Source organism: Cucurbita maxima, unplaced genomic scaffold (genome assembly GCF_002738345.1).
Source record: "Cucurbita maxima cultivar Rimu unplaced genomic scaffold, Cmax_1.0 Cma_Scf00029, whole genome shotgun sequence".
Classification (NCBI taxonomy): Eukaryota; Viridiplantae; Streptophyta; class Magnoliopsida; order Cucurbitales; family Cucurbitaceae; genus Cucurbita; species Cucurbita maxima.
Window position 1 is genome coordinate 484,629 of NW_019272045.1, and position 21,418 is coordinate 506,046.

The following is a 21,418-nucleotide window of genomic DNA, read 5'->3' on the forward strand; positions in this document are numbered from 1 at the left end:
AGAGAGAGAGAGAGAGAGAGAGAGAGAGAGAGAGAGAGAGAGAGAGAGAGAGCAGGGCATTTTCACAAATTAATATTACACGTTCATACTATCTCCTCTACAATCTTCAAATGGCCACAAGTCCACTATTAGTGCACATGTAAGCTTTCTGATGATCAAATAGCAATCAATAGTATGAATTGGAAAAACTTGCAGGTACTGATTATGCTGTATGAAATAATAAGCATACCAGAAGAGTTTTCCTTTCTCCTTAACAGTTGGTGTGGTATTGTTGAAATTTGAGGTTCATCGTACTCCCACAGAATATCACTCACAAGAATGGACGGCCTGCAATACAAATAAGCTAATGAACAAATGACCTTTATTAGAACCACCCATGTCCCTACCATACCCCAACAGTTTCATAGTTCGTAAATATAAGAATCCTCGTTTCACTTTAAGCAATACGTGAACTACGGTGAAGAAATAAATGACATCTCAATGTTTTTTTGTCATAAATAAAACTTAATGGATAAGAATTACAAATAGTCCATCTTTCCATATAGCTTATGATGTGCACCTATGCAATCCAAATCTTCTCCCTCGAGTCGATGTACGACTTGGGGGAAAAACCAAAAGAATGTGAATCACAATAGCAAGGGAGAGAGAGGGTTGTACGTTATCCCTACTTGTATTCAAGGATAACTAGAGAAAAGCTTGGATTTCATTTCCTCCTAGACAGACTAAATTGCAGAAAAGGACGGATTCCTAGTGGAGCTGATCAAAGGCATAAAGGACTAAGAGTTCATTGCATTGAATCAAATTCTAGGGGACTAAGAGGTTTATTCAATTATTTCAATACAAAAAATAATAAAAGATCTCAAAAGCCTAACTCCAATTCAAAGCAAAACATTTTTCTATAGAGAAGATGTTTATTAGAAAAGAAAAATGAGGGCGAATTTCTTATTCAATTATTTCAACGTGTAACGTGTAAAGAAAATGCACAGATGCGGGAATTGTTCAAATTCCTAGGTTCAACATCAGATCAAATGCAATATCAATAAGAATTTAGAATATGTAAATATTAAACCAAAAGGAATTCAGGTAAGGAATTTCTCAATACATTGATGACTCTGGGCATCGCTCCAAAACCAAGTGCCTATCAGCTCCTTCACCAACTGATACATGGGCAAATCTGAGAGAGGAATTGGGAAGAAGAACAAACTTAGGAAGGTAGGCATAAAGTTTGACATAGAAAATTAAGAGTTCAGCCTTATACAAACTAGAAAAAATATTGAGGGGGAAAGTGCACCCGAAAATATCAGCAAGGCGATGCAATAGAAGACGGTTGTATGAATCCATTGGTTCCAACTCCAAGATTCCATCTGAACTGCTACCCGCAACAATTATTTGAAGTTAGTGATCACCATTCAAGCCATAGGTAAAGAACAATGTAAATCTAAAGCTATTCAAATGCAAGATAAACGTGAAATTTGAGAAGTAGTGCACCAAACATCAGAATAAAAAGTGGTTCCTATCCTCTAAATAGATAACTACCATTGTTTGAGCCCATAACCTTCCACTTTTCCCTTTCACCCTTGGTGGAATTGAAACACAAAAATATTACTAAATTGGACGATAGCTCTGAAAAGACAGCTTGCCCATCTTTTCTTTAATCGGGAGGAATACGATCGGACGATCGGGGGCTAATTCAAACCCTTTGGGTAAAATAAAAACAACCCCGACATTCAAACTGCCCCTTTTCTTTCAGTTGCATATCATAAGGAATCCGAACAACTACTTCAAATATAATATCATAAAGTACCTAACTAACATCATGTAATCATCATCCAACACATTACCTGGTTTCATCCTGAAGAAACTTGACGAAAACGTCTTCCATGGATAGAATAAGATGCTTGCTAGGGAGGTTTTCCTTCACAAGGAAGGCCAACTCCTCCACCTGAGGAGTCAAATATCATCAATAAGGAGGAAAAAAAAAAGGAAAATGTTAACGAAAATAGCACAATGCAGAATTATGTAACTGCAAATACTAGCTGTTCTAGACAAACTTCAGTAAATAACTTCATACAAGCACTAAAGGAATCTACCTTTATCCATAAAAATGGAAAAGAACTGTCGAAATGTCGAAAAACGTGTACACCAGGGCAGGTTTGAAGATAAAAAAACTACAGAAAATGTCAGAACCCATCTTGATCTTACAACATATTGCTTCAGACATTAACCAACTTTCCCAGAACTTCCTGCATATTACGCTACAAATCTATTCTTTTTGTTTGCTGAAGAACTAAATTTCATTTACATGAATAAAGGTAATAATCACTCCTTCTCATCTTTTTATATGCCAAATTCCAATTCCAAGCAGAATCAACAAACCAAAAAAATGCATCAAATTCTCAAATCACTGAACCTGATCCAGAAAACTACCGATTACCCTACAAAAAAACGCAATTAAACCAAAAATCCGCACTACCTAATACCCTGATCCAGAAACCACCAAGTACATCACTGTCAGTTCATCAAAAATACCAAAAATGCTAGAGCCCGCCAAGGATTCTGAGAATTCAACTGAGAGAATCTAACAATTTAGAGAGAAACTATGCGATTCTTTGTGAAGTCAGAAGAAAGCAGTAAAGAGGAAGAAGAAGAAGTTACCATGGCGAATTGGGTGATAGCCATTGTAGGTAAGAAGGTTGAAGACTCAATGGGAGTTTCAATGGGGGCGATGGATTTCCGGAGAAGGCTTACAACTACGGGTTTTAACGAGCCTGACGTCTGACAAATGATAAATATATATTTTTTAAATAAATAAATATATTAATTATATATCTATATCCCTCCCATGATTATCTCACCGTTGGATTCACTCGCCCAACTAATATACCTACCCGATTTGTTAGCAGTTCAATTGTTCAGTTGTAAATTTTTTTTAATCAAAACAACATTTATTCAATAATGAACCTATTTATGTCGTGATCTTAACATGCTGATGACGAGCAGAGTAATTAAACCCCATATATCTTTTTCGCTCTTCTTCGCCAATCGAACATTACTCGTGTGGAATCCAAACTTGTTCAATCGTCTACGACACATCCGACTTGTCTCTACACTAGGCCAAGTCATTCGGCTCGCCCTTTTCTCTGCTCGGAGTCAAGGTCTCTCAATGCAACGTCGCATCTCATCTTGTCATCTTGATCCTTATTGACATGGTCCATATGCCTTGACGCCATCCCGAGTCTTGAGATGTCATCGGCCATCACAACATGGTCGGTCAAGAACGTGCCCAACACAACAGTAATTTTTTTTAGTTAAGTTGGTTCAACTAATTTGGTTCATTTATTCAAATTTTTATTTTTAATAAAAGTAAAATGTCTATTTATTTAATTTTATATATTAAATTAAAATTTGGATTTCAATATATATTTTTAAAAAAAGTATTAAAGAATATATAATTATGAAATTTGATAAAAATAAAATAAATATATGAATATATAATTTATATTCATGAATAAAAATGTATATTTTAAAATTAATAATAAATTTGGGCCGGTTAAGGGAACCTATGACGAGTCCAGTTCATGAAAGTTTCCGCTAGAAAGTTTCATTTATTTATACGTAACTCAACTCAAAAGGTACAAATTGCCCACAGCCTTTGAACTCGGTTAGGGTTGAAATTGCCTTTGAACTTCTTACCTCACTTACTTTATAGTTATCTTGTTTACACATACGCCAAGAACCATCTTTCTTAGGTACAATAATAACTGGAATAGAACAATGACTCAAACGTTCACGTACATACCCGTTAGCAAGAAGTTCACTTACTTGCCTTTGTATCTCTTCAGCCTCCTTTGGATTAGTCCTATAAGCTGGTCGGTTCGGAATGGGCATGCCAGGAATGAAGTCAATCTTGTGTTCAATCTCTCTAAGTGGCTTCTCCTCGGAAAATAAATTTTCAAACTCTTGCAAAAGCACAACAAAATCACTAGGCAAAGAAGGGTTAAGCATGTTAGTAAAGTAACAAGATCCCTTGCACATAAGTACAAGAATAGTCTGGTTAGAGAGCAAAACATTCCTAGCCTCAGTTGATCTAACATACAAGCTTACTGATTTGTCTTTTCTACCATTGTGAGTAAAAGAATATCGATTTGCATACCCATCATACATTACCCGACGATCAAATTGCCATGGCCTCCCCAGTAGTAAATCTCCAATATGCATGGATACAACATCACATAAAACATCATCAACATATTTTCTAATAGTAAAAGAAACAAGAGTTTGTTGAGTTACCCGTACTTCCCCACAATCATTCAACCATTGAAGCTTGTAGGGTCTTGGATGTGGTTGTGTCTTTTGACCATAATGGAACTCACAACGTTGGTGCAACTACCGCTATCAATTACAACACTACAAGGTACATATTGAACAAGACACCGAGTTTGAAACAAGTTCTCCCTTTGGTCTAGGCCGTCCTCCTTAATGTGGGTGTTTAGAGCTCGTTGAGTAACCAAAGATATATGTGTAGGGTCCTCTTCACTAAACTCCTCACTCTCATTAGTTTCCTCATCTATGTCGTCATGTGCCTCATCATCCGTAACAATTTCTCCCTCCTTGATGGTCATAATTCTTGCATTTGGGTAACCTCTACTATAGTGTCCTACCCCTTGACATCTCCAATACTTTAAATCTCTATTTCGAACATTAGACTTTTCTACTTTTTCTTTCCCTGTTCTAGAACTCTCCCCTTTATCAAATTTAGCTTGAGACTTCTCATTAATCTCTTGATTTCTATGTTTATAATCAATGTTCTTACTATCCCTTTTCCATGTAGAAGTAGAGTTGGGAAAAGTTTTAGAAAAATACCGTTGAGACCTTCGTTAGATTTGCCTCTCGATCTTAATTGTAATGTGCAACAACTCCTCCTCAATATTAGAATAAGGCTGTAAATCAGTCTTGTCCGCAATCTCTGTGTTTAACCCATTAAGAAACCGTGCCATGAGAGCCTCCATGTCCTCATCGAGTTCAAATCAATCCATCAATGTATCCATCTCCTTGTAATAATCCTCCACAAATTTGCGTCCTTGTTTCAATGCTTGAAGCTTTTGCGCCATGTCCCGTTGAAAATATTGTGGAACAAAACGCTTCATCATTGACTCTTTGAACTCGACCCATGAATCAATTGGTGCTTCAAGATTTCTTCTCCTACTTGACATCAATTTATCCAACCAAATTTGAGCATATTATTTGATTGGAGCAATGCATAACAGTACTTTCTTTTCATCACTAAAATTATGACAGTTGAACACCGACTCCACCGTTTTCTCCCATTGAAGGTACTCCTCTGAATTGGTTTTGCCATAAAACTTGGAAAGTTTTAATTTGATACTCCCCACGTTACGATCAATTCTATCATCATAAGAAACTCGTTGTTGTAAATTATGATACCTTCTTCCATGGTCTCTTCCTCGCATCAAGCCATGACCAACCGCATGTAGATTATCCTAGTGGTGATCAGAATTGTCGCCCTCATATGTATCGGTTGAGGGCGTAGGTAGTGGAATCCTCTGTCGAGCTTGATTTTGAATCTCCAATCTGCCTATTCGATCAGTCAACTCTTCTATTCCTCGAATTAGTCTTTCCATGGTTCATTGTTGCGCTCCCTCACGTGTATTCACTCGTAAATGTAGTTCACTCGTGTTTAGCACTCAACACTCGAATCAATGTGTCACTCCCTTACAAACTCACCCTCACAATTGAGCACACATAAATCACACTCCAAAAAACAAATTGGGATGTGAGACAAGTTATGTTATAGAGCGAAGTGCAATTCAAAGTGAATAGACAGCACACTCAACACATACACAAGAGTATTGAAGGACCAATCCGAATAATGACAAAGAAACGAATTAAAGAAAGAAAATGATTAAGAACTAATTTAGACGTAGTAACATATGAGAGTTACATAGAATAATCAAGAGGAAAAAAAGAAAGACATTTAACATGAATGAGCTTTTTTCTTTCAATGGTTTTTTTTTCTCTTATTGTCAAAATCTAATCAATTTACCAACAAGAAAATTGATTTAGAAAATCTTAAAAAAGAACAAAGTGTTGATAAGATCCAGATCTAACACTTTGAAGAACATAAGATTTTTTTTTTTTTTTTTTTTTTTGTTATATATTTTTGTGATAGAACATGAACATTCTACACAAACTGAGAAAAAAAAAATTATAAGAGAATTAAAAGAGATAAGCACAATGAAACATATATCCGATCTTGAACCTGAAGCTCTGATACCAAATGATATGAAAAATCAACCCAAAGGAAAGTATGGAGCGGATTACCTTGATGATCAAGATCAAGAGTAAAGAAAACTCGTTTCTAAACTCGTGATTCGAATCACTCCACAAGAGGTTTGATCAATACCACTTGAATGACTCTACATGCAAGTTCTAAACACAAAAATTTGCAAAGAAAGTTTAGCTTTCAACAAAGCTAAAATAGAAATTCTATTCTTAATTCCAAAATCTGATGTCTAATCAAAGAAAAGAAGACCCATTAACCTATGTGTTATATAACTCCCAAATTAAATATTAAAATGAATAGTTAAGGGTGGAATATAGGAACAAATAGTTAAACTATAATTAAATAATGCAATTAATAAAATGTGCCTATTGACTCATAATTGGACTAATTTCATAAATTCAGCGGAGTTCATTAAATGCAACTAAAAGTGCATTTAATTCATCTTTTTCTTGAAGCTCAACTTTGCACAACATAATTAATCTCTTTCTTGAAGCTCAACTTTGCACAACATATAAGGGAGGTCTCCAGCGTCTTCTAGAATTTCCTTTGATGAGCTCACCATAACTTAAATATAACTGTATAAAATTTGTTATAGCTTCTTAACTCTCGTCCTTGTAATTGGACCTTGAGGTATGAAAATTCCTTGATCGTTGTTTTTATATTAGTAACCGTTCATTATTATCTAGAAGACTTCCCCACTCGACAGAAGACCCTTATAAATTCCGTTGGATGCTTCTAGATTCAATATGTTCTGACCCTACAATGGCTTTGTTGTAGATTCTGATCGTGTCTTATTTCTACACGATCTTGTACCTGGCCATTGATAATCTTATTCCATACGATCATAAGAACCTACACTGTTATATAATCTATCGTTCAACTCGTTCGAATATATCTCTGATCACTTAAATATTCAAATCTGAGAGATCAATAGAGTCAAGCGTGGCATGATCAGGCATAACATCACTGCAAAACTCACAAGAAACACTAGAGGGTGTTAGATGAAGGGAGTGATGGATTCTAGATTCTAACCAAGACAATCTTTTCTCAAGACTCAGCACACCAATGTGCATGATCCTTGTACTAACTTGTGCAGCTCTAGCACAAGCTCGAAGCAATAAGTAGTAATCGGCATGAGCAGCGTAAGTTAGCGCACCTTCGTCGATCTTCCTCGAGTAGTGAAGGTAACCGAATCTCTTCGGGTAAACCCTTGGAGGAATGTAGCAGAATCTATTTTCTTCCATATCGAGTTTCAGTCGTCTGATTGCTTCGTCTTTGGAAGTTGGTGTTGAAGCTTTGTCTTCAGAGGATAGTTCATCATCTACATTTTCGGAACTTTTTGATGAATGACTTTGCTGAGAATTATTCGACTCAGTTCTGTTATCGGATGATTCGCCACTTATACGGTCTTCGCTCCTGCGTTTCTTGTCTTTGTTGGATGATCGATCATTCGGAGCTTCCCTCAATCTCTTTTGATTGGAAGCTGCATTTTGATCCACATCTTCTGTTTGTTCTTGATCCTGTAACAATTTCATTTCAGTGGTTAGGATTTATGCTTTCCAAATAAACACTGATACATAAATTTGGTTAGCAGACATGAAATCCCTGTGGCATAGCAGCAAAAGCAAGTGATATTGCAAAGAAGAACTATAAGTTCTAACTTGACTTTTTCCGATACTTATGCACAGATTCACAAATTTCACGAGACAATTGCTCGACCCCTATAATGTTTAATTGTCGGATGATTCGTAGGATATTAATATCTAGGTCGCCACTATAAAATTTGAACTCATTCAGCAATAGTCTCTTTACTATTTTCATCTGACCTACTTGGATAACCTATTGTAGCTCAAGTCTAGCAACACTTCTACATCTTACTTCTCAAACTCAAGTTTAAACATCAAAATGAAGGTGCTAATGCAAAGTTAGATTAGAGCATAAGTCACAATTTTCTCATAAGAACTCTACATTGAGCAGCAACCTTTCACTAATTCCAAAGAACATCGAGAAGAAAAATGACCAAGTTATAATGTGAGATCCCACATCGGTTGGAGAGGAGAACGAAACATTTTTTATAAGGGTATGGAAACCTCTCCCTAGCAGAGCGTTTTAGAAACCTTGAGGGAAAGCCCGAAAGAGAAAGCCCAAATAGGACAATATTTGCTAGCAGTGGAATTGGGTTGTTACAAATGGTATTAGAGCCAGACGCCGAACGAGTGCTAGCAAGAATGCTGGGTCTCGAAGGAGAGTGGATTAGGGGGTTCCACAATCGATTGGAGAAAAGAACGAGTGCCAACGAAAACGATAGGCCCAAAAGAGGTGGATTCTGAGATCCCACATCAGTGAAAGAGGAGAATGAAACATTCTTTATAAGGGTGTAGAAACCTCTCCCTGGGAGATGCGTTTTAAAAACCTTGAGGGGAAGCCCGAAAGGGAAAACCCAAAGATGACAATATCTGCTAGCTGCGGTGGCTTAGGCTGTTACATATAACCATTACGAAAACAACGATAAACATACATTTATCTAAAAGTGTTAAGTAAATAGATGTCACCAACATGAGGATAACTCAACTAGCATAAAACATGTACTCTCGAGTAAGAGGTCAGAAGTTCAAATCTCTCACCCACAAATTGTTAGACTCCATATGCTACGAACTTTGATTCATTCCAATTACATAAATTCCTAAATCTCATAAATAACTACAGGTGATAGTTAAGATCTGTTAGGGGGGCTGAAGCCATCCTACCAAAGGAATAACCTTAAGTACAGGTGATAGTTATAAACGTAAGTTGAACTGGCAACAATTGAAGAGACGTTCTCTGTCATTGCATGTGAGACATGTAAAAAATTAACTCATTATTGCATAGCCACAACAACTTACACTTCTGAATTGAATTTCTTTCCTCCATCATAAAGAAACATCAATTCATCTTTAACTACCGTTTTAATGCTAGAACTTTTAATACATTAAGAGCATATTTCAGGTGAGGGTTTGGGTTTGAGTGGCATGAATCCGTGTATCCCCTAGAAAGAATCTATTATTCCTCTCACCCCAAGAACAAGCTTCCTAAACTTGCACCTCAAACTCAACTCAGATTAATCAAATCTACGCTTTCTACATCCTCCCACTCAAATCTCTAGGCTTACCACAAACCAATGCCCTCAACGCCCATAAGAACCACAATTCTTGAAGGTGTTTCTTTAGGGATGAAATGATGTACTTGGCTAATCCTACCCAAAGTGTCACGGTAGCAACTAAGAGTATTAAAAGGGGGTTCTTCTCTAGAGAAAGATTTATGTGCCATTCCGGCTTTTCATGTCTTTATAGGGTTGAAAAAGGGGGTTGGTTCACTTGCAAATACCAAAGTCTCAACACCACATGACTCCTAAAAGTTTGCTAAGAGTATTTAACCCTAAGATGAGTAATAGGACGAACATTAGCTTTTGGAATCACTCTTAGGCTATGAAAATTTAGCTAAGAAGCCTCTATCAGTAACCGGTTGGTTCACGATAGTAAGTAAGAGCGATAAAAAAAAAAAAAAAAAAGCCTCATCCAGTGATTCGAGATAGCCTCATTAGTATAAAACGTCCCGGCTAGTCTCCTCTTTCCCTTCTTTGTTTGTTTTCTCACTATATACCCTAAAGATCAAAATCTCATCCTAGTGACAAAAGGAAAGAAAAAGTAAAAGAAATTCATTATATATTTCACAAGAATCACAATCAGCAGCGAAATTGAATTTGATTCTCAAGAGAAAAGAAGAAGGCCAGACTTCAGCATGATAGCCACTACCTTTTCATTCTGATAATACTTCCAAAATTGTTCAATCAACCTTTCTTCCTCGTGATCCTCAAACAAAGACTCTAAACCAGCAAAGACAACATCCTTACAGTGCTGAAGATAGATTGGCAAGCTTTTAGAGTATTCTGCCAACAAAATTTTGGTGTCAGCAAATAACAATTTAGTAATAAATAGAGTGAGCAGGTAGGAAAAAAGCTTCTGGTTGGCCTAACTTTAAAAATACAATAAAACTTAAATCATACCATAAGTCTCAGCAATCTCGTGATACCGAGCTTCAATCTTGTGAAGGAACTCTGAAGCAGTCAGTTCAGGCATGTGAAGATGCGAGAATTTAGCCGAGACAGACAGATTATCCACATTATGTGAAGTAAATCCAGGTCCATTTTCACTATTAGCCTGCACGTTACTGAAATTATTAGCAGGACTTGAATGCCTCTTCTGGTTAGGTGGGAAAGATGAAGCACAATTACCGGACAAACTCTTTTCCCATTCTCCAAAACCATGGAGATTATAGAGAATTCTCATGGCTATAATTAGAATCGACATTACACAAACACGTGAGGGAAGCCTCAGCTCATTGGTTGATAACCACAAATCAGGAGGCATTGACCACTCATAAATGCGGCAAGCATGAGGCAAAATCTTATCAACAGGAAGGGCCAGCTTGTTGAGATAACGACGTGCTATTGAATGAAAGTTGACTGGAGGTAGGTTGAGCCCTATGGTATGAGCTACCGATGCTGCCAATGATTCCAACTTCTGCAGTGAGGGAATTCGAGAGGGCCTATACATATGCTTTAAACTTATAGGACAAGCCCTTGACGTTTGCCCAATGCGATCTCCAATGTCAACAAAAGCAGCAAAATATGGAAGTTTCCCCTCAAGTGACCACTTCATTATGTCTGTTGGTAAAATCGCTTCTCGAGCAACATGGCAAGCCAAAAAGGAAACAGCTAGTGTACAAGATAATGGTATCTTTTTTCTTAAAGATTGAACCCACACAACTACTACCCGCTGACCATACAAATTGTGGGGTTCATCTTTATGCCTACTGGAAACAGGTCTAATGTTTTCAGGATCTGTTGAATGAAGGAACAATCAGTTTGCAACTAAAATCGAAAAAGAAAGATGACAAAAAGTAATAAAAAAAACTAAGAGACCCATTTAAAACAATCAAACATACTGAAATATATGAAGAAAACTCAACCAACAGTACGTAAAGGAACAAATAAGGCAATTATCCTACTTGCAAAATTGTAAGATCTCAAACAAAATCATGCCCCATTACAAAGAAACTGAGGAGAAGTGTATCACGAATGGCTATATGCACTTAGAACTATGATATTTGAATATGCAAACAAGATCAAAGGCCAAAAAAGACAATGTAATAACAATAATGAGTTAAGTTTTCAAGGAATTTATCAGAATCCACAGAATCCAAACATTTAAAGTCTCCCATCCACGAATATGTTCCAATCGGAAATCTAAAGCTAATGGTTTCAGTTTTACCAACATGATTCATGGGCACTTAAATTTGATAGGAACTATTAGTGGAAGTAATGAGTGATCAAACCTAGGCATTGGCTCTCGGAATCCTGAACGGCCTCAAAGGCCCAATCCTCGTCAAAAACCTGTGTAGAAGTCACAAACCTCAACCAAATGCTCGCCGCCAATCCACAGATTACAGGGCTTGCATTGAATTCCTTCACCAAAACTTCGCACTGAAGCTCCATCATCAACTGCAACCCCATTACATATCTCATCCTCACTTCATCAGCATACTCCTCAAAACTCGGAGCTCCAGATAACACACCACCCGACCCGAAATCCTCAGGACCAATCGGCCCAACACCATCATTAGACATCACAATGGCATCATCCCTTTGCATATCGTTGTCTCCCTCTAATTGAAGGCTCTCCCAGAACTCAGATTGACTAGTACCGAAAAGGCTCTGTGGTTGAGACTGAGATATAGGCTCTACCTTCAACACCGCCGGATTACGACGGCGCGTGTGGGATTGCGAGTAGATTGGGCCACCGGCATCACCAGGGTCTCTTAAAATCAAATCCTCGTCGGCAACACCGGTGTCGATGATGTCGTCGGCCTGGGAACCACACTGGAGACAGTAGAAGAAGCCATCGCCACCGTCTGTAAGCCCAACGCTGCCGCAGTTGTAGCAAGACAAGTTGCGGGGGTCTGCCATTGGAGATCTTGAAGGTATAATAATGGAAGCACGTAACCAGAGAAGATTAGCAACCAAAATTATTGTATGAGCTTCGATTATTGTGAAACTACATACAAATCAAAGACAAAAAAGGAAGAACTTGGACAGCGTTTGCTTGGCAAGGAACTCAAAGCGTGGGCTTTGTGCAGGAAATTGAAATTCTCAAGCATATATATTTTCAAGTGGAGCGTATTTTCCAATTAGTTTTTCTTTTTATAAATAATAATTTTAATAAAAATAACATTTTAGTTAATTTCATTATATTTTGCTAAAAATATTTAGTCGAAAATTTGATAAAAAAATATATATATTTACATCGTGCTTTGCTTAAATAAAAATAATTTCAATCCACGGAAAAAATTAATTTTAAGATATATTAAAAATACATAAACTAAATTTAAATATTTAAAAATTATAAAGACTAAATAAAATAAAATTTTTTCGTGCCATTTTCGAGTTATTTTATTATGTTTACTTTTATTTTAAAAATTATAAAAAAAATTTGAACATCTAACATATATGAATTTTTTTCTTTTTTGCTCGTTGTACATACTACATAAATCGTGCATGTAAGATCCTGTAAACCTCTTCCTAGCAGACACATTTTAAAACAGTGAGGGTGACAAAAAATGGTATCTGAGACAAATACCCAACAGTGTGCTAGCGAGGACGCTGGCTCCTAAGGGGAGTGGATTGTGAGATCTCATACACAATTATCTTGGATTTTCAGACATTTTAGTCTTAGACGTCACAAAATCTTAAATCAAACTACCCGTGTAGACAAAATCTTAAAAAAATGGCACTGGCACTTTTTTTCAGCAACTAGAAAAAAAACATAGTAATATTCTTAAGAGACAATGTTGATCTTGCTTCCATATTCATGTCCTTTCTTCCAATCATAAAGAGAACATAATGAAGAACAGATGAGTATTGATTTGCTCATAATTGTATTGATTACAGATGAATGTTTTGAACATTATGAACAGTAAACAGAATCCCACAAAAGAATCCACAGCCAGAACAATCTCAACACAGCATGCCATTATGGAAATCAATTGAATCATAGTAAAGATGAGTTCATTTTTCATTTCCAAATCAAGAAAAAGAAACAGAACAAACCTCAGCAACGTGTCCGGTACGTTCATGTCGATGCTGCCGAGTTCAAGCGATGAATATCGGGTGAAATATCGAGTCCCAGACGACAGAGATCCTGTAGTAGTAAATCTGCACTTCTGAAATGTAAGCCTACAATGCCGACTTCTTTCGCTGCTTCTACGTTTTTCTTTCTGCAAGTAAACTTGTAATGAGAAAGTGGTAAATTCTCACTTCTATTTGTGCACAATAGATGAAAAGCAGTTTGTATCATTTTTTAAATCTCCATTCGATAACAAACGAAAGGTGATAGATCACCGTTCAACCCAAAAATTTAAGTTGACGGGTTAAGATAAATTTTCTCCCTCACTCATGGACTAGAAAATTTATAAAAGGTCAAACAAGTGGAAATCAAGATAAATGAGATTACCTAATATCATGCTAGATCACCGCTCGACCCAAAAGCTACCGCTAGTTTAACCTTTTATGAATAGTTTAACCCAAGGAACCAGTTGAACTAAAAGTCCAAATTTCGGCTAAGCTACCCATTGACTAGTACTGAAAAGGCTCTGGATAACCATTTGTAACAGCCCAAGTCTAACGCTAGCAAATATTGTCTTCTTTGGGCTTTCCCTCAAGGTTTAAAACGTGTCGACTAAGGAGAGTTTCCACACCTTTATAAGAAATGTTTTGTTCTCCTCTCCAACCAATGTGGAATCTTACAATCCACCCCTCCTTGGTGGCCCAACATCCTCATTGACACACCGCCCGATGTCTAGCTCTGATACCATTTGTAACAGCCCAAGCCCACCGCTAGCAGATATTGTCCTCTTTGAACTTTCCCTTCTAGGCTTTCCCTCAAGGTTTTAAAACGCGTCTACTAGGGAGAGGTTTCCACACCCTTATAAGAAATGTTTCGTTCTCCTCTCCAACCAATGTGGGATCTCACAATCCACCTCTTCTCGAGAACCCAACGTCCTTGTTGACACACCGCCTGGTGTCTGGCTCTAGATAACCATTTGTAGTAGTTCAAGCCTACTGCTAGCAAATAGTTTTTTTTGGGCTTTCCCTCAAGGTTTAAAACACATCTACTAAGGAGAGTTTTCACACCTTTATAAGAAATGTTTTGTTCTCCTCTCCAACCAATATGGGATCTTACAATCCACCCCTCCTTGGTGGCCCAACATCCTCACTAACACACCGCCCGATGTCTGGCTCTGATACCAATTGTAACAGTCCAAGCCCACCTCTAGCAGACAATCCTTTTCGAACTTTCCCTTCCGGGCTTTCCCTCAAGGTTTTAAAACGCGTCTAATAGGGAAAGGTTTCCACACCCTTATAAGAAATGTCCCGTTCTCCACTCCAACCAACGTGAAATCTCACCCCTACTATGTCAACATTCAACGACAGAACAGGAAAGTGACCTTATGCATATGGGATAGATTTCTGATGTATTACTTGATATCTATATAATAAGAACAAATTGGTAAAATGTATAGAGGCTTCCGATCATAATTCCATTTCATTTTCTTTACTTTAAATAAGTCAAACCTGTCATCAATGAAAATACAGCTAGCTGGCTCAACTTCAAGATGTCTCAGGGCTTCCAAGTAGAAATCAGGATCCGGCTTCCTCTTTCCTATAACATATGAAAAACAGGATTCAATATAATTTATAAGTCAATGGCATATCCAACTTCGCTACTTTCCTGATATCTGAAAAACGACATGATGGAAGAAAAGAACACAGAAGAAAGAGACGCTAAACATTTTTCAGTTTATTTTTACTTAGATGTTTAGAAGCAATCAATTTTAAGGCGGTCTAGACTAGTTCAGTGTACCTCCAAAAGTTTACAATATCAAGTTATTATATTTGTTGAACTAAGAAAGTATGACTAGTTCAGTGTACCTCCAAAAGTTTACAATATCAAGTTATTATATTTGTTGAACTAAGAAAGTATGACTGTGGTGTCCCACATTGGTTGGAGAGGAGAGAACAAACCACCATTATTAAGGGTGTGGAAACCTTTCCCTAGCAGACGTGTTTTAAAGCCTTGAGGAAAAGCCCGAAAGAGAAAGCTCAAAGAGGACAATATCTACTAGCGGTGGATTTGGGCCGTTACAAAAGGTATCAGAGCCAAACACCAGACAATGTGTCAGCCTTCTTGTTGTTCCCTGAAGGGGGGTAGACACGAGTCGGTGTGCCAGTAAGGACACTGGGCCCCAAAGGGGGGTGGATTTGGGGGCAGTCCCACATCGATTGGAGGAAGGAAAGAGTGCCAGCAAGGACGCTGGGTCCCAAAGAGGGGTGGATTGTGATATCCCACATTGGTTGGGGAGGAGAACAAACCACCATTTAAAAGGGTGTGGAAACCTTCCCCTAGTAGATGCGTTTGAAAGCCTTGAGGAAAAGTCCAAAGAGGACAATATCTGCTATCGGTGGATTTGGGCCGTTACAACAACTCCTTGTGTGAGGGGGGAGTGAGTCATTCTAGATCTAAACAAAAAGGGAATTGTGCAAGAACCAGTTAGTAAGTGGGTATGTTGGTTTGAGCTTTTATGGTCGGTTGATGGACTGAGAGTTGTAAGAAGGTAGCAAAGGTCATGGCTTGAAAGGGAGAGCAAAAGTATTATAGGTCAACATTGTGAAACCAATTGTGTGGGTTTATTGGACAGTTCAGCACTTATTTGAAGGAAAACAGGATCTTCTGGAAGAAAGACTTTGATCTTGTTAAGCTAAATGTGGCTTCTTTGTATACTACATCTGAAAATTTTTGCAGTTACTCAACTTTTGATGTGAGCTCTTGATGGAACGGTTTCTTGAGACTTTTGTTCAGATTGTGTTGATGAGTTGTATTCGAAGTTTTTGGTTTCGGAGTTAGTGTGAGATCCCACATTGGTTGGGGAGGAGAACGAAGTATTCTTTATAAGGGTGTGGAAACCTCTCCCTAGCAGACGTGTTTTAAAAACCTCGAGGGGAAGCTCGAAAGGGAAAGCCCAAAAAGGACAGTATCTGCTAGCAGTGGGCTTGGGCTGTTAGAAATAGTATCAGCGCCAGACACCGGGCGATGTGCCAGTGAGGAGGTTGAGCCCCGAAGGGAGGTGGACATGAGACGATGTGTCAACAAGGATGCTGGGCCCAGAAGGGGTGTGGATTTGGTGGGGGTTCCACATCGATTGGAGAAAGGAACGAGTGCCTGCAAGGACGCTAGGGCCCAAAGGGGGTTGGATTGTGAGATCCCACATCGGTTGGAGAGGAGAACGAAACATTCTTTATAAGAGTGTGAAAACCTCTCCCTAGCAGACGCGCTTTAAAACTCTACTATATCATTGTCTCAAAACCATGTTATAAACTTTATTCATTTTCTACGTAGCTTCATAATGTCAATAAAACGACAGAAAGGATGAGAGGCAAGGGAGGAGAACTTAAAGAAGAGGAAAGCCTTTCAGAATTTGAGCATTACCGTTTTTACAAGAGCAGAAGGTCCACGATAGATATCTCGAGATTTTCAACTTCTCCTCGATCATTTCGTACCTGCCAAATGAAATCACAAAAGTTAATAATGACACATTTAATCGCAAGAAATGGCATGCTAAGATTATTTTCTCACGAACCAAATAGGATAGTTTGTGAAGGCATGCATTTCATAGTTTTTCTCTTTTAGTGCATTTAGCAATTCTTCAATGCCTTCTAGGTAGGAGTAACCCCTTATCATACAGTTTTTGAGGCCTGGAAAGATAGATAAAATGATGTTAATTGAAGCTAAAAGAGGAAGAACACACGGTACACCGGCTAATATTTACATTATAAATAATGATAAAGAAGAGAATGTAATAACCCAAAGGGTGGACATGAGGCGGTGTGCCAGCAAGAACGCTGGGCTCTGAAGGGGGTGGATTTGGTGGCGATCCCACATCAATGGGAGAAAGGAACAAGTACTAGCGAGGACGCTGGGCCTCAAAGGAGGGTGGATTGTGAGATCCCACATCGGTTGGAGAGGAGAACGAAACACACTTAATAAAAGGTGTGGAAACCTCTCCCTAGTAGACACGTTTTAATAATCTTGAGGGAAAACCCGAAAGAGAAAACCCAAAGAGGACAATATCTGCTAGTGGTGGGCTTAGGCGGTTTCAAGTAGCATGTGTAAAAAACAGAAGTATAAAACCCAAGTAAATGAGTTAAGCAATTGGTTTATTGCCTTTCAAATAAGAGTGAAAGATAGTGCAAAAATTTTCAGTATGTTAATTTCCAGAGTTCAACCTTCAAAAAGATTTGATAAAGCCTCATAAACGGAGTATTAGCGTATTGAATTGGACAACTTGTGTTCAAATATTCTGAAAGTTGTGGTAAATCAGTTTAAGTCGCATTACCAATCATTCTAATCAACATGATCATTTATATGCAAGAGTATACTGACATCATGCATGGGTATACACACGTTTTTATTTACATCCAAAAAGTCTCTTTCGGTAACGGCCCAACATATTGTCCTCTTTGTGCTTTACCTCTCGAGCTTCCCTTCAAGGTTTTTAAAACGCGTCTGTTAGGAAGAGGTTTCCACACTCTTATAACGAATGCTTCGTTCCCCTCTCCAACCGACGTGGGATTTCACAATCCACTCCCCTTGGAGGCCAGCGTTCTCGTTAGCAGATATTGTTCTTTTTGGGCTTTCCCTCCAGGTTTTTAAAACGCGTCTATTAGGGGGAGGTTTTCACATCCTTATAAGGAGTGTTTCGTTCCCCTCTCTAACCGAGGTGAGATTTCACACTTTCTAAAGTAATTTCTATTCTTTTAGAACATGGAAAGAGAATGACATAAAATTGGAAACAAAAAAGGAACAAAAAAAGAAAAACAGGAAGAGAACCCAGCAAACCTTCAAAATCAACAGCTCGCCCATCTTTAAAGAATTTTTTTTCCAGCTCTGCCTTGAAGTAAACAAAAGGTTTTAGAAATATAAGTCAGGCATTAAGAACTAGCAAATAAAGTGTTCAACTATATCCTATCCCCTTCATTTTTTTAACCAATCAGTTGAGTTGAGTGAACTATAAAGAACTTCAATGATCACTAGAGGTCAAATTTGTTTTAGAAGGGGCAGAAGCAAATACAGTAAAACTCGAAGAAGAAATAAAGGGAAGAGAAAGCAATGGTGGCATTCAAGCCCATCAGGAATCAGAATGCCGCTCCTCAGAGGGTGAGAGCTTATGAAAACATGGCAAATTCACCATGGTAGTCTCCCTATCTAACGACCCAAGCCTACTACTAGCCGATATTATCCTCTTTGGGCTTTCCCTTTCAGACTTCCCCTCAAACTTTTTAAAATGCATCTGCTAGGGAGAGGTTTCCACACCCTTATAAAGAGTGTTTCGTTCTCCTCTTCAACCAATGTGGGATCTCACAATCCACCCCCCTTCGGAGCCTAGCATCCTCGCTGACACTCGTTCCCTTCTCCAATCGATGTGGGACCCCCCAATCTACCTCCCTTCGAGGCTTAGCATCCTTTCTAGCACACTGTCTCGTGTCCACCCCCCTTTGGGGCTTAGCCTCATTGCTAGTACATCGCTCACTGCCTAGCTCTAATATCATTTGTAATGGCCCAAACCCAACGCTAACATATATTGTCCTCTTTCGGCTTTTCCTTTCAGGCTTTCCCTCAAGGTCTTTAAAACGCGTCTATTAGGGAGAGGTTTCCACACCCTTATAAAAGAGTACTTCATTCTCCTCCCCAACCAATGTGGGATCTCACGTAATATTTCTTTCCTTTATTATTATTGTTCTTTTTATTTCCAACTTCTCTTTGTATTCTCATTATTGCTATATAAACCACCTTAAAGGTTCCTTTTATCACTCCTAAATGGTAACATAGGCTAATAAGAAGGTAGACATACCTCATCAATCAAACCCTTCTCAAATTCTAGCCACACGGTTGGGTGTTTGAGTTCAAGTAGTTCCTCCATGGGCATTCTAAACAGTGAATTCAGATCCAATTAGTTAAGGCATCATACTAAGTAATAAATTTCACAAAAACAAAGAGCCTGCACACTAGTGGAAACTACAACTTACTTTATTAAACGGTTCTTAAGATCTAAATTATCCAAGAACCATAAAAATGATAAGGAATCAACCCAAGGAAATGTTAAGGAATGGATTACCTTGATGATCAAGATCAAGAGTTAAGAAAACTCGTTTCTAAACTCGTGATTCGAATCATTTCACATGATAGTTTGATCAAGACTACTTGAATGACTCTAACATGCAAATATAAACACAAGAAATGCAAAAGAAGAAGTTCATGGCTTATAATATGCAACTTTCATTATAATATCTAAAATCTTCATACTAAATCAACAACACGAATGACTATTTATAGCCTTAAAATAAACCTTAAAAAGCTAACAATGATGTGAAAGTTCAAACAAATGAAACATGAAAGAGAAGTTAACAGGAAAAAAGTTATTCCCCTTCTGCACAAACAAGTAAAAGCTCCTCGTGTGGTCAAGATTTCTTCTCTTCTGAAAGCTAAATTACAGAAACAAACCTCAGAAGCACCAACGGGAAAAGGGATATACTTACAGACAAAACAACCATGCATGTTCTATTTGTACCGGACCCATAGGACAAGATGAGAACAGAGTATTTATGAAGTCCAGTTGAGAAACGGGAAGTTCAAACCTATATACTATGATTCCCTTTGTCAAGTCAACAATTGCAGGCGCATTATCGAATCATCGACCATTAGTTTATCGAACCATCGAATCATCGACAATTGTCGCTTATCTATTGAGCTATGCTCCAATTGGCTAGCCGCTTATCCATTGAGCTATGCTCCAATTGGCTAGCTCCTACCTCCATTCAACTATGCTTGAATTGGCTAGCCCCTGAGCTATGCTCCAATTGGCTAGCCGCTTATCATTGAGTTAGGCTCGAATTGGCTAGCCGCTTATCCATTGAGCTATGCTCGAATTGGCTAGCTGCTATATCCATTGAGCTATACTCGAATTGGCTAACTGCTATATCCAGTGAGCTATACTCAAATTGGCTGGTCGCTTATCTATTGAGCTATGATCGAATTGGTTAGTCGCTTATCTATTGAGCTATACTCGAATTGGCTATCCCCTGAAACATTGAGATATGCTTGAATGAATTGACCAGCTGCTTATCCATTGAGCTACGCTCGAATTGGCTAGCCCCTATATCCATTGAGCTACGCTCGAATTGATTTGCAACGGATTATAAGTTCTATGATTTGTAAAAGCCAGTGTACAATATGAACACAAAAGGAGAATTTCATCAGTCATTTAAGCAAACATGTTCAATGCACTATGGCCATGGGATTAACAAACCATATATCTTCAAAATCAGTAAACAATACTTCTTCTCCCCTGTTTTCATTCATCCAGATAACAGATCTTCCCATAAACTATACAGCACAATTCACACTAAAAATCAAAACAAAAGGTCAAATCACCTGAAAAAGGCGGGAACATCTTCATAGAATGGATCACGAACAATGGTACCCATGATATCAAACAGCAGAACAGGAAGCTTCCTAGTGCTCTTATCGCCACCATCAGAGCTCCAACCAGTAGCCATCGAAAGAGAAGACGAGACGCCTTTGCCATCGCCAATGCCAGTATCGTTGCCTCTGCGAAGAAGGGTATGGTTGAAATTGGACGCCATTTTTGATGGATTCAAGGTGGGTCTGATTGGGGAGAAGGAGGCAACAGGTGGGTTCCAGAGAGAAGCCATTAAAATTGACGTAAGCTCCAAAAATGGCCGCAGCCACTAACCATTGCTCTCGCACACAGTCGATGTAATTTATAGAAATGGTGATTTGTATTGAAGGGTTGCTTTCAGCGATTCTTATCCTTAATTCTATATTTGGCGAAGAATCGTTTTAGTTGAGATGTGTCGACCCATGCCACTCGATTTGAAGTCATGAGGCAACAATGAATTGATATAGGCACCCCCGACTACGATTGAACCTAGTCTGATAGATT

General features: G+C 38.2%; 4 protein-coding genes across 6 annotated transcripts in view; 1 reads left to right on the plus strand and 3 right to left on the minus strand.

The window, feature by feature from the left end:
- LOC111465369 overlaps window positions 1-1,442 on the plus strand; it is an 11,698-nt gene extending 10,256 nt beyond the window's left edge. The window contains exon 10 of the mRNA XM_023109709.1: window positions 1,411-1,442. The gene's annotated coding sequence lies outside the window, so the exon portion shown is untranslated. The remainder of the gene's footprint in view (window positions 1-1,410) is intronic.
- Window positions 1-18,346, minus strand: part of LOC111465372 — a 20,247-nt gene extending 1,901 nt beyond the window's left edge. The window contains exons 1-7 of one of the 3 annotated variants that reach the window (XM_023109714.1): window positions 18,341-18,346; window positions 4,191-4,199; window positions 2,656-2,726; window positions 1,842-1,942; window positions 1,292-1,369; window positions 1,103-1,174; window positions 230-327 (exon numbers count right to left, since the gene is read on the minus strand). In XM_023109714.1, the coding sequence (XP_022965482.1) occupies window positions 230-327; window positions 1,103-1,174; window positions 1,292-1,369; window positions 1,842-1,942; window positions 2,656-2,679 (373 nt within the window). In that variant the 5' untranslated portion in view covers window positions 2,680-2,726; window positions 4,191-4,199; window positions 18,341-18,346. Of the gene's footprint in view, window positions 1-229; window positions 328-1,102; window positions 1,175-1,291; window positions 1,370-1,536; window positions 1,791-1,841; window positions 1,943-2,655; window positions 2,769-4,190; window positions 4,200-18,340 lie in introns of those variants that run through there. The other 2 variants (XM_023109713.1, XM_023109715.1) reach the window with 2 other exon arrangements.
- On the minus strand, window positions 7,199-12,467 carry LOC111465368 (TATA box-binding protein-associated factor RNA polymerase I subunit B). Its single transcript, XM_023109707.1, has 4 exons — window positions 11,678-12,467; window positions 10,347-11,183; window positions 10,096-10,229; window positions 7,199-7,824 (listed from the first exon to the last, which is right to left on the minus strand). The coding sequence occupies exons 1-4, from the start codon at window positions 12,306-12,308 to the stop codon at window positions 7,210-7,212; spliced, it is 2,217 nt and encodes a 738-aa protein (XP_022965475.1). The 5' UTR covers window positions 12,309-12,467; the 3' UTR covers window positions 7,199-7,209.
- LOC111465373 (flavin mononucleotide hydrolase 1, chloroplatic) lies at window positions 13,240-21,352 on the minus strand. Its single transcript, XM_023109716.1, has 7 exons — window positions 20,887-21,352; window positions 19,307-19,382; window positions 18,295-18,346; window positions 17,036-17,150; window positions 16,885-16,955; window positions 14,973-15,060; window positions 13,240-13,615 (listed from the first exon to the last, which is right to left on the minus strand). The coding sequence occupies exons 1-7, from the start codon at window positions 21,165-21,167 to the stop codon at window positions 13,471-13,473; spliced, it is 828 nt and encodes a 275-aa protein (XP_022965484.1). The 5' UTR covers window positions 21,168-21,352; the 3' UTR covers window positions 13,240-13,470.
- Between the last annotated feature and the right edge of the window lie 66 nt (window positions 21,353-21,418).